The sequence below is a fragment of the Chlorella variabilis genome (assembly GCF_000147415.1).
Source record: "Chlorella variabilis unplaced genomic scaffold CHLNCscaffold_26, whole genome shotgun sequence".
NCBI classification, from domain to species: domain Eukaryota; kingdom Viridiplantae; phylum Chlorophyta; class Trebouxiophyceae; order Chlorellales; family Chlorellaceae; genus Chlorella; species Chlorella variabilis.
In genome coordinates this window covers 343,419-355,711 of record NW_005435062.1, presented here as the reverse complement: position 1 = coordinate 355,711, position 12,293 = coordinate 343,419, and the positions used below count along the sequence as shown (strand labels likewise).

Below are 12,293 nucleotides of genomic sequence, written 5' to 3'. Positions count from 1 at the left end.
CCGCGCAGCTTTGCGGCGTCCATGAACTGTGCGCCTTGAGATTGCAGGCCGCGGAGCAGTCCCACACCCTCGTCAGCTGGCCCATGGGCATCAAAAAAGGCCAGCCTGCCCCCGAGGGTGCTTATTGCAAGTCGCGCCGAGGTGGCATCTGCCGCCAGCAGGTTGTTGGGCAGCGCACAGGCCCAACTCAAGCTGCCATTCAGCAAGCTGTAGACAGCGACGCCGGAGCCCCATTGCACAGCCTGCATCAACATATTTTGATGGAGCGCAGTTGGCACAATGCAACAGATCCACGGTTGATGGGGCAGCGAGGTATCCAAGAGTAGGTGCTGGTAACCCACTCACTCCCTATGCGCTGCCCATCCCCCATGCGCTTACCAGATGGACTCCATCCGCCAGAAAAGCAAGGCGTTGGAGTGGCACTGCACTGCCATCTTCTGAACACGGTGGCAACGCTGATAAGGTCTGTCGTGATGCAGGGTTAACAAGCAAAACTGCAGCAGGTGACTGATACACACCGTTAGCGGCGATGCTCTGGACGCTGTGCCCGTTGCTCGATTCACGACAGCTCACCTGGGCAGCCTGCTGTTGAGCCGACTGCAAGAACTGTGCCATCTGGGCTGAAGGCCAGAACTTTTGCAGCACCGCCTGCAAGCGTGTCGAAACACGAAAAGCAGTTGCAGAGCAGAACAGAGGTGACACAAAGGCAAGCACGGCAGCAGTCACCTTGCAGGATTTGAATGTGAGATGGGACCCACATTTGCACGGCTTGCAGAGTCTGCAGCTCCAACAAGAAGACACCGCCACACCCTGCAGATAAGCTCATGATCGTGGCTTAAACACCATTCCAGGCCGTGCTCGTCGTCCATGGCCAGCAAACTGTACTCGACTTACCCAGCACCGCAGCCACAAGTGGGCGCTGCGGATGCATGGCGAGTGCACTGACAGAGTCCTGGATGCTGCAAGTTTCATGGGCGGCAGGGCATGGCAAATTGGACTACATGCTTACGCTACCCTTCAGCAGCATTGCTACAGGCTAAGGTGCCGTAGAACACGCAGTCTCCGTGCCGCACCTACAAGGGTTGCCCCTGCCATCAGCCGGAGAATAGGCATGCTTGGACAGTGGCAGCTGCAAATCAAGCACGGGTCAAGTGAGGTGTCGGTTGTCAAGTGAGGTGCCCAACTGGTGGGGTTTGGGGGGGGACACATGAAAGGTCGCACAAGCAGGGACCAACCAATGTGCACCTGGCTACGACTCCACAACTTGAACATCGATGCTGCTCCTCGCGCAGCATCAAGGGACTGCTCCACAGTGACGAGCATCTGAACATACAAATGGGCTGGACTTGTTGCCACGAAACAGACACAAGCAGATGCAGCAGATGCACACATTCATCCGTCAGAGCAACCGTTTCAGAGACTGTCTTGTCGAACTGGCACCAAACTTAGGTGTGCTTGCCTCTCCATCTATGCTGAATATGACGTGGCTGGGAGCCGGGAGGTCTGATGCAGGTGCTCCAGCACCTGCACTGGCTCGACGGGAGAGCTGCAGACGAACAATGTGGGCATTCCTGCAGCATAGGAAGCCCAGCCACCTTGAACTGGATACCTCCAGAACTGATTGGTACACAACGCTGGTGCTGTTGCTATGTGTGATCACAATGCATGCAGGCCTGGTCGGTAGAAAAGCATTTCCCACCTGATGGGGTCAAAGAACTGCAGGGATGCTCCCCGAGCAAAAGCAAGGATCCCTGTGTCCGGCTGTATCACCATGGAGCTATCGATGGGCGCACGGGGGTCGTAGCAGATGCCGCGCACACAACACTGAACATGTAGTGCAGCCAAATCCACCTGCCCAACACGGAGTTCAATGCAACACGGAGTTCCAAAGCAACAATGTGAAATTGGCAGGCAATCAAGCGGCCTCACCACTCGAACAGCGTTGTCCTCCACACTGACTGCCACGCGAGCGGGGGTGCTGAGGCACGCGGTAACATGGCACAGGCAGCTGCCTGCAGAGAAGCATGACAACACCCGTCAACAAACGAGATGGGGCTGGGCTGGGCTGGGATCGCAACCCCAAGCACCCTCACGCACCAAGGCGGGGTAGGTATGTTCGCCTGCCACTCGGCATGTCCCAAACCACTAGAACACCCTCGCACCCGCCTGCAGCAATGCAAGTGCTCGGCGTGAAATTGTTGGCCCGGCCCCAGTTGCAGACGGACGATGAATGCTCCACCTGACAGCAAAAATGCATCGTCTGAGGAGAAGGCGAGGCAGCGCAAGGGTCCCGCATGCCAATGAACTGTTGTTTGCGGTGGCAGGGCACTGCCAGCATCTGTGTGCTGTGCGACGTTGGTGGTCATGCTGCCTGGCGGTGTGGTTTGCAGGGCACTGCGGATGCCACGCCAGAAAACTATGCGACCCGTTGCATCGCCAACAGCCAGGGTGTCTCCATTCGTCCTGCGAGGAGCGATAAAGCGCACTTTAGTGGGCGCACCAAGGGGCTGCTGGCCGCCATGGGCTTGCTGCTGGTGCTCACGATAAGGCAGCACACGTCAGGGGCTTGGTATGCGTCAACACAAGGGGCTCATGCGGGAAGCTGGCCGCCCGCCAGACCATGGCAGTGTGCCGATCAATGGTTGCCAAAAGCTGACCACAAGCTGATGCCTGCAGTGGACACAATTGGACAGGTGCAGGTATGCGGGCTAAGTCTACCCGTCGCACGCCCCACGGCAGCATGCTAGTAGTAGTAATCGCTACCACATGCCGAGCATGGCACGTGGCCCAAGCGGAGCAGCAGGCCGCAGGCAGGGTCACCCACCACCAGTGGCCTGGCTGCCGCCAGCTTGACACGACCGCCAGCAGCAGCAGCCTTGGCCAAGTCGTACGCCAACAGGCGGCCCGCCTGCTGCTCCCGCCAGTGACAGCTGACATAGGCTGCAGTCATTCGGTGGTACATGCAGCATCATAAAACCGCACGAACTACGCGCTATAAAGTGGGACAGGGGATCGCGCCGGCCGGTGGGGTGCCTCTGCGTTGCAGAGGCGCGCACCTGAGTCGCCCACGACAACCAAGCTTTCTATGGGCATGTCCAGGCTCCACCGTTGCACCGCCATGCCAGTTTCAAGCTCCCACAGAGTGATGCTGCCCTCCTGGGTGCCCGAGTAGAGGCGGGAGGGGTCCGGGTGGAGGCACAGGCAGGTCACCAACGCGTCGTGCTCCAGCTTGTAGACCGGCTCCCCGGTGGCCGAGGAGAACGCCAGGACGCTGGAGGCGCAAGGCACAAACAATAGTTCGCCATCCCGTGATAGGACGGGCGGCCGCAGCAGCGAGCCTCCTCCCTGCACCCACATGTCACAGCTAGCTTTGCACCAATGCATGCATGCCAATGCATGCATTGTTGTACATGCATCCCACGTACAGTAAGTACGCATGCTGCCTGAACAGCACCTCACAGTCGCGCGCCTCGTGCTTCCCTGAGCAGTCAGCACCTCACAGTGCGTTCCACAGTGCCCCGCACCGAGTGTCGCCGTCCCCCGCCCTGTGGCTCAGCCCCTGCACCGCCTCCGCCTGAGCACAGCCGCCACCCTGCGCCACTCGAAGACGCGTGGGTAAATGGAATCGGAATCGGTCATCAAGCCGCAGTCGGCAACGCCCCCCCTTGACACCTCCAGCTGGCCACTTCTCCTCAAGAACTACAGCCAGCTCAACGTGCGCTCGGGACACTACACCCCCATCCCTAGCGGCCACACCCCGCTGCGGCGCCCGCTCCAGGTGTGGGGTGCTCTGCTTGCGACGCCTGCACCAAGGTGCAGTGGCGCGGCATGTTTGGCTTGTGGCGCAGGCTGAGTTATAACTCCACACAGCCCACCCGCTGCGCTGCGTACGGGCATGTAGGATGCCAGCTTGCGGGAGCTGTGCACCCATGTGGGCTTGAGGCAGCGCCTCAGCCCACGTGAAATCGGACCCAACTGCTCCTGCACCGCAGGAGTATGTGCGGTATGGTGTCATCAACCTGGACAAACCGTCCAACCCCTCCTCGCATGAGGTCGTGGCGTGGATCAAGCGCATCCTGCGGGTGGAGAAGACCGGGCACTCTGGCACGCTGGACCCCAAGGTGGGAGAACGCAGCCATGCTGTAATCCCTTTGCATCGAGCCGCACAGTTGGTGCTGAAACCAGGAGGGCGAATACAAGCCCAGAAAAGAAAGAAAGGGAATAAACATCAATTGGAAAGGGCTGCTTGCATCCAGAGGCTGCCCGCCTCCGTGCAGCACGAGCCTGCATGTCGGTGCACGCCCCCTGCCCCGGATTCGACTGGTGATGTGCCCATGCCTGCTTTGGCAGGTGACGGGCAATCTCATTGTCTGTGTTGACCGCGCGACCCGCCTGGTGAAGAGCCAGCAAGGTGCTGGCAAGGAGTATGTGGCCGTGGCCCGGCTACATTCCAAGGTGAGCAGTTGCCGGCACCCCCACCCTCAAGCTGGGCCTCCCGTCTTGTGTGCTTGCAGTGAGCATGCACCCCTTGTGGTGGTGGCCGTCAAGTGTGCATCCCCTATGCTCACTTGATGCAGGTGGAAGGTGGCGCTGCCAAGGTTGCACGCGCTATAGAGACCCTCACTGGCGCTCTGTTCCAGCGGCCCCCGCTAATTTCGGCGGTGAAGCGCCAGCTGCGCATCAGGCAGGGCATGGTGGCAGGAGACGAGACGTTCCTGCTTTCCTGTGGCACAGGGGTGTGGGCAGGGGGTGGAGTGTGTGGGGGGCAAGCCTGGCACTGAGGCAGCAAGCTTGCCGCATTGATGCATCGCCAGTGCGTCATTTTTCATCCAAATAGCTGCCAACTCTGGGTGTGCAGGACTATTTACCAGAGCAAGTTGATCGAATATGATGATGAGCGCAACCTGGTAGTGTTTTGGGTTAGGTAAGGATGGATCAATCTAATATGTTCAGCCTAAGCTAGGGGGACCAAGTGCTTCAAACGCCCTGCCACCCTCCTGTCATTGCCACACCTCAACTACTGTATTTCTCCTGCTCCTGCTGCAGCTGTGAAGCGGGCACCTACGTGCGCACGCTTTGTGTTCACCTGGGCCTGTTGTTGGGCGTAGGAGGCCACATGCAGGTGTGGCTTGCGGTGTGCATCATGCCATTGCTGGCCCAGGAGTGCCTTTCACCAACATATGTGTTGGTGCCACACCATTTGCACACTCCTTTGTGCTGCTTTCAGGAGCTGCGGCGTGTACGGAGCGGCATCATGGGCGAAAAGGACAACATGATCACGATGCACGATGTGCTTGATGCGCAGGTAGGGACAGCATCAGTGCAGACCAGGGTTTACTACCCTTGTCTGTGCCAGTGTTACCAAACGTGTCATTCTGTGGGCATTTCCATCCCACACAGTGGACCTTCGACAACTTGAATGATGAGGCCTACCTTCGCCGGGTAGTCATGCCGCTCGAGGTGTGCCATGCGCTGGGACCAGGCTCCGGTGTGCATTGGTTTCAGCCCAGCGGGGGCTCTGCCAAGCAGTAAAGCCAAAGCCGCTTACATCTGCAAGTGACCAGAGAATGTGTTTCTCATTGCTGTGTCGCCGCATTTGCTGTTTGCAGACGCTGTTGACAAACTACAAGCGGATTGTTGTGAAGGACAGTGCAGTGAATGCGCTGTGCTATGGCGCCAAGCTCATGATCCCTGGCCTGCTGCGCTATGAAAGTGGTAAGCACAGCACTATGCCATTCGTGGCCCACAGTCTTGCAACGGCTGACTCAGAGAACATCATCCGTGCAGGCATCGAGGTGGATGAGGAGGTGGTGCTGATGACCACCAAGGGGGAAGCCATTGCTGTTGCTGTCGCCCAGGTGTGCCCATTGGTTTGTTCATGTCTGCCGCTGACAGATGGAGTGCTGTTGGGGGCCATGTGCCGATCAGTTGAGGTGTCGAGTGTGGAGTGGGATGCGTGCCTGCAGATGACAACCAGCATCATGGCCACCTGCGACCACGGCTGCGTCGCGAAGGTGAAGCGGGTGATTATGGAGCGCGACACATACCCGCGCAGGTTTGTTGTGGTACAGGAGCAGCACAACCTGCCGTCCCAAAAGGTCTGCTGCCGTCCCGGGCAGTGCCGGATGCCGGTTGTTGTTTTAAACACTGTATATTTGCTGTCTTGTTGTTCAGGTGGGGCCTTGGGCCAATGGCCCAAAAAAAGAAACAACTTGTTGCTGCTGGGCAGCTGGACAAGTATGGCCGCCCGAACGAGGTCACCCCCAAGGTGCGCTGCCCCCAGCCAAAATCTGACGTGTTGTCGCTCTTTGTCGAATGCTTTTATGGTAGTTTTACTTGTTGCACGTGCCTGATTCTGCTTCACAGGAGTACTTGCGAGCGCTAGGCGAACCCGATGGGAAGGCTGCGCAGGGCGGACAGGTGCTTGAGGAGGACCGAGGCGAGCAGGTGATAACGCCAACTGTGTTGGGGACCTTTTGTATTCGTTTGGCCACTGTGGCAGGGATCAATTCCTTGTGAAGCAGCTTCACAAAATGGGGATGCAGAAACATGACCATGAAGATAGCAAGCAAAAGGTGGAGAAGAAGAAAAAGAAGAAGCGTGAGCGGGAGGCGGAAGAGAAGAGTGGAGAGGAGAAGAAGATGAAGAAGAAGAAGTAATTGGTGTGCCAAAGGTGGCTGCTGCCATTTCACTCGCTACCAGCGCTACTCTCCTCTTCGGCGTCAGCCAGCCAGCCCAGCAAGTCGGTGCACAGCTCCACAAAGCGGCGATCCTCCTTTGCACCATTTTCCTTTTCATTCGCCCAATCCAGGATTGCTTCCTCACAGAGCAGGTCGTGGTCATAGCAAAGCTTGACCACCTGCGCAAAGTTATTGCCGCAAGCAACATGTGTGATGCGTGGGACACAACACAGGGGGACAATCTGACATTGCGCCCACGCAAGAGCTCTACCTGTGGAAACAACGCTGCAAAGACAGAGCCCCGGTCACTGGCGGTAAAGTCGCCTTCCTCGGCACAATATTCTTCAAAGGTGAGCAGGAGCTCCACCTGCACAAGGCATGCATTGTCCACATGAGTAAACAATCGCAGACGGCTGTAGGAGCGCCGATCTGGGAAGCATCCAGCCCGATGCAACCTTTGCCGTGCTGTTTGAAAACGCTACCTGATCATCATTGGATTTCAGAAACCTACGCAGGAGGTCTTTCCAGGCCTTCAGTTGTGCATTCAGCCTACGCAACAGCTCCAGACGTCCCTCATTGCTCTGCAGCTCTACTTGGGCTTGGGGGAAAAGCGTGCCATACTCGGGCTTGAATGCCGCGCTGGGGGGTAGGCAGAGGCTGAGCATGGTGGTAAATATGTACCTGCGTCTCGCAGCAAGTGGAGGTTTGAATCATCTAGATGTACAATGGGCGGAATGGAGGAGGAAGGGGGAGCGGCACAAGACTGCAGTCAGAAAAGAAGGGTTGGTAGGCATCAGCATCACCTCGCACAGTCAGCAAAGGTGCGATCCTCAGCAATCTTCAAGCCGTTGAGTTCAATGACGGCGTTGTCGTGGCTGATGCGCTCTTTGATGCACCGCAAAAATGTCTCCGCCACCTCATGTTTAAACTGATCTGCTGCGGCTACCTGCAACCCCTGCCCATCACATCGCTCGTCCGCCGCCAACGTGTCCTACAGGAACACGATGGAGCAACAATCAGGGCATGGCACCTACAGGCTAGGCCGGTCAAGGAGAGTCCCCACCAGAGGGGTAGCCATCCTACCCCACCACCCCACCGGCGTCGAGTAAGAAGAAAACAGAGGCTGGAGATGGAAGAGGGGCACACAACATGTCAAGCGATGCGGAGCTCCTTGCCTTTGTGAACTCTCCGGCCTCACTGTCACACTCCGAATGTGTCCGCTGGAAGCCGCCTGGAAATGGGATGTCCTCCGTTGCAGGCCATGCCCCATCGCCTGGGTGGAGCCAGATGAAGCCCGCACCAAAAGGCCCCACCACAGCCTCGTCAAAGTTGACAGCAGCTTCAGGAATGCCACCAGCCCCCAGAGCAACAGCTGCTGCTTCGATTGCTCCGATTTTATCAGATTCTGCGACATACCATGGGGCACACTGCTGGTAGGTTCTTGCAGTTGCAGGATTGAACACGGCTGGCACTATGCCACCCAGACGCAAACCTGCATCAGCCCATTCCATTTCATCTTCGCTATCTGCACAGCTCGGGCTGCATGGCCGTATGAGCGAGACACACACCCCAGCAGGCACACACTGCGCCGTGTCTACTACGGTGTGCCTTGCTAGTAATGCGCCAGTCTGCAGACACACATGGTGCACGCCTTGACACAGGCAGACGGCTTTAGGGCCGTGCTTCCTGAAGACAGCAGCTGCCTACCTCTATGCGAGTATGGCTGCGCACAACAGCATGCTCAGCCAAAAGGGAAAATGACAGGCTGCAGCTGTCATCAACTCGAGCATGTGCATGCAGGATGGAGCCCTCCAGAGTGGTTGCGCTCCCGATGTGGCTGTCGCTGCCAACAATGGAGCGGTCGAGGCGTGCGCCAGCATCCACAGAGCTCCCACGGCCAACAAGGGAGCCTTTTGAGATGTGGCTGGTAGGGGCTACGGATGCTGATGCATCGCTGCATAGCAGGCATGTGGGGGCATCTGATCTGCCAAGAAATGTGCCGCTTCCGAAGTAGGCAACAAAAAAGCGACAAAGCGCAGCTTACATGTAAAAGCCACGGTTGAATCTGCATAAATCCTGCTGGTTGCCGCTGTTGTCAGGCACCCATGGATACGTCCAGCGGCCCACTACATCCTCAACAATCCCAACATAGCCAGGACGGTTGCCGACGCGCTCTGCATACCCCTGCATTGCAGGCGTGACAGCGATTGTCAAAGGCGGTGCGGGTGCCTACTTCCTGATGCAGGAACAGAAACCCACACTGGGTAGGGTCCCCGACCGCACCCTGGCCAGTTCGTGGACGTAGAGTGTGCTGCCCAGCTCTTGTTCCGACAGCACACCCGGCACCAAGTCGCCCGCAATGCTCTGATAGTCGAAATTGTCGCTGAGCAGGACCAGGGCCTCTGGGGCGCAGATGTAGACATGGGAGAGACGCAGGCCGGACCGCACCTGTCGGCAGCACGGGGAGGGGTCGCAAATGCTGATCTTTGTGAGTGGGCATAGGTGCAAATGCCGCAGCGACCAGCATTGCCCGACATGGGCACTTGTGCCAGGCAGCCCCAGGGCCGAGGCTGCCAGACGCACCACGACGACGTCACGCTCGCCAAACACGTGCGTGCCCATGTTGGCAGTGTGCACCGCCCGGTTGCCATGCTCCAGCTTGAGCAGCTGATGGCTGCAAGGGTCTGCCACCACCAGGCAGTCATCCAAGTACGGTGCAGACGTGTCGCTGGCCAAACAACCCTGGTGCAGCAGCAGCGTCATGACGGCCTGGCGGTCGATGCCGCGCCTGACCACGTGCGCCTGCACCGCCGGCCGCAGGTCCACGTTGCCCACCACGCTGCCGCTGACCAGCACAAAATCGCCCTTGACAACATCCTTCTCTTCTACAAAGCGAAGCGCCTCTCCCTCTGACAGGCAGCCAGGGGCGGCGAGCACGTGCACCGCCATGCCGCCACGGGAGCACCCCACCCAACCCGCCTGCTTCAGGTAGGCGGCAAGGGCAGCCTCCGAGGCGGGGGCTGTCACCAGGTGCACCTGCGAGCAACAGAGGCGTGAAGGGTCACAAAGGGTGCAGGAGGGACATCGTCATCAGGGAGCCGCGCTGAGCACCTCGTTGATTGCCGATCGCTCCAGCCATCGCAAGGTCAGCTCAACAGCGAGCTGCTGACCCAGAGGCAAGGCCCATGGACCCCCGACTCCGAGAGGTTTCAACCAGTCCTCGTGGTCGATCAGCAAAATAATCGCCTGCATATTTGTGACGCAGGATATCTGTTGCTGTGGCGAAAGATCGCGCGTGGCAGCCAGTGTCCTGCTGTCCTGCGGCCAACCTGCTGCTCTGCTCATGGGCACGGCTAAAGCCCTCGTTTAGGACGCATTCCCAGCGCCCGAAGAACCATGACTGCCTCAGCCGAAGACCTCCCCGAGTATGAAAGCCAGCTGGAGGAAGTGAGCAAACTGCTCCTGGACGACCCACACAACGACGAGCTTCAAGCCATCTACGACGACCTGACGGAGGCATGATTGCAGGCTGCTGCGCTAGCTGCTGCCGCTGACCGCCGCCAGCCGCAGCGGCCCAGGCCCCTGCCGCCACCAAGACCCCGCGGGCCCGGTTCTGTGCAGGTCATTCAGCTCACGCGAGAGCTGCACCAAGGGCAGCCCCCCTCTGATACCGAACCAGCAGCGGCGCGCAAGCAGCAGCAAGGGCTTCTAGCGGCGCCATCGGCCGCGGCAACACAACCCGCCACGGCCAATGCTGCTGCCCCTCCTGGAGCGGCGAACGGTGGTGCGCTGGGCCCCGCCGTATCGCCGCTCCTGCCGCCGCAGGTGGCTGAGCAGATTCGCCATGCCCAGCAGCGCGCAGCACTTGCTGGCCAGGGACCTGCAGACTGGGCTATTGGGGCCAAATGTCGTGCGGTGTACAGCGGCGATGGAAACTGGTGCGCCTATGCTGGCTGCGGGGGTCATGGGGCAGCCGGTGCCTTCAAGGCTTGCCGTGCTGCATTTCGCCTTGCCCACGCCGCGAGGGATGGCTATGCAGGTACAACGCAGTGGTGGAAGGAGCGACATGCGGCGGCAACTTCCTTGTGGTGTTTGATGGGTACGGCAGCAGGGAGGAGGTGGGCAGAGATGCTGTGCAATTGCGCGCCGCAGAGGACGATGGCGGGTACAAGGGTGAGTGGGGGTGGACACCAGGGTTGGTGGTGCGCCTCTGGCATGAGAAGCGCCTTATGATACTCGTGGCGCGTGGGGTGGATGATTTGTTCGCATCAGGGTTTCCGACTTTGCTTTGTGGCATGCGCAGGTGTGGCTGCTCCAAAGCGCCGTCGCGTGGACGACAGTGCTGAGGTGCAAGAGATGCCCAAGTGGCTGGAGATCAAGGCCACGGACGATGAAAAGACCCAGCAGAAGAAGCGCAAGTTGGCCAAAGCTTACAAATCCAAGGCACGGTTTGCGAGGCTGGACCTTCAGCAGAAGCAGAAAGCAGATGCTTGGAAACGCTTCCTTGCTGGAAAACCCAAGAAGTCGCGAGCCAAGGACAAGTAGGGTTTGATTGGCAGGGGGTGGTGCTTTGGGTAGACGCGGGTTCCGATGTTCTGATGGCTCGGTGTAAACTTAATCAATAAAATGACTGCAATTTCTTTAGCTCCTACAGTTAGCTTGAGCTCAAAAGCCAATGGATAACATCTGCTGACAATTTGGCGGAGGCTGCCGTGATGGATATTCCTATCCAAACCATGGCGCGACTTTTGGCTCTATACCCTCCAGACACAGGCGACAGATCAACAGGCCTCCGGCACCTGACGTGCAAGCGGGTTTGGAATTGCACTGGCATATGGCAGGTCGGCAGGAAACCCCAACTCATTGAGGTGGTATGTGGCTAGCTCAAGCTTTATATCCCCGAGTCGTACACATTGACGGACGGGGTTGGAGTCGAGATTGATTCGATTGGCCACAGTGTCATAGTCTGTGCTCAAGAAATGGTCAGTCCCTGCCGTACACGCAGCGGATTTCCGTCTCCGCCACTCTTCTGTGGACATCACTAAACCTTCCGTCCATACATCATAGCCCTGGTTTTATTTTGTCTTGGAAACAACAAGACCTGGCAGTGTGGAGAGCAGCCGCAGCAATTGGCCGTCCTCCCCACCCCTGATCATACACTGTGTCAGGGCAAGTGGCCTGCTGGCCAAATGTCTCTTGCCAACCCAACGCATACCTGGTTCAGTAGTATTTGTGAGAATGAGGTAGTCTTGCAAAGGAAGTGGTGAATTTGTCCTTCAATCATCTGGACTCTCCAAGACACCACCCGCCAGCCCCGTGGGTACGCTCTGTGGATGCACCAGCTTTTTCCGCTCTATCAGCCAGATGTAACATTGTTTGAGGCTGGGCACATTGTGTGATTTAAGTTTGCAAGTAGACGATTGCGGAGATACCAAGGCAGGTAAGCTTCCCCTGCCCGAGCAGTTTGCAATTTGAACTCTTACTTTCCATTTCATTGACTTGATACTCAAAGGATCTGTATGGGTATATTTGAGCCATTGTTGGTGGAGGCTGATAGGCCATCCCAAACATGTGGCGACCGCTGAACTCTATAAAACTTGTCAATTGCAAATC

At 58.1% G+C, this 12,293-nt stretch overlaps 3 protein-coding genes across 3 annotated transcripts; 2 read left to right on the top strand and 1 right to left on the bottom strand.

Annotated features, from left to right (window-relative positions):
* The first annotated feature begins 3,482 nt into the window (after positions 1-3,482).
* On the top strand, positions 3,483-6,906 carry CHLNCDRAFT_37236 (hypothetical protein). The gene is made up of 14 exons (XM_005843892.1): positions 3,483-3,778; positions 3,993-4,121; positions 4,351-4,455; positions 4,578-4,684; positions 4,859-4,924; positions 5,047-5,122; positions 5,228-5,305; positions 5,401-5,460; positions 5,610-5,715; positions 5,788-5,858; positions 5,967-6,055; positions 6,175-6,268; positions 6,367-6,447; positions 6,546-6,906. The coding sequence occupies exons 1-14, from the start codon at positions 3,620-3,622 to the stop codon at positions 6,657-6,659; spliced, it is 1,335 nt and encodes a 444-aa protein (XP_005843954.1). The 5' UTR covers positions 3,483-3,619; the 3' UTR covers positions 6,660-6,906.
* Positions 6,907-8,720: 1,814 nt separating this feature from the next.
* On the bottom strand, positions 8,721-9,629 carry CHLNCDRAFT_139737 (hypothetical protein; the record flags this gene model as incomplete). Its single annotated transcript, XM_005843825.1, has 3 exons — positions 8,721-8,864; positions 8,964-9,128; positions 9,264-9,629. The coding sequence occupies 3 exons, from the start codon at positions 9,627-9,629 to the stop codon at positions 8,721-8,723; spliced, it is 675 nt and encodes a 224-aa protein (XP_005843887.1).
* Positions 9,630-10,068: 439 nt separating this feature from the next.
* Positions 10,069-11,225, top strand: CHLNCDRAFT_59114 (hypothetical protein; the record flags this gene model as incomplete). The annotated part of the gene is made up of 4 exons (XM_005843891.1): positions 10,069-10,196; positions 10,302-10,618; positions 10,720-10,853; positions 10,984-11,225. Exons 1-4 carry the CDS (start codon positions 10,077-10,079, stop codon positions 11,223-11,225), a joined length of 813 nt encoding a protein of 270 aa, XP_005843953.1. The 5' UTR covers positions 10,069-10,076.
* Between the last annotated feature and the right edge of the window lie 1,068 nt (positions 11,226-12,293).

What these genes read in the sequence shown, in the direction of transcription:
- CHLNCDRAFT_37236 (XM_005843892.1), top strand. Translation starts at nt 3,620, where the DNA reads ATGGAATCGGAATCGGTCATCAAGCCGCAGTCGGCAACGCCCCCCCTT. An exon ending in TGGCCCGGCTACATTCCAAG is followed by an intron (nt 4,456 to 4,577) that starts GTGAGCAGTTGC and finishes CACTTGATGCAG; the next exon opens with GTGGAAGGTGGCGCTGCCAA. An exon ending in CGAACGAGGTCACCCCCAAG is followed by an intron (nt 6,269 to 6,366) that starts GTGCGCTGCCCC and finishes TCTGCTTCACAG; the next exon opens with GAGTACTTGCGAGCGCTAGG.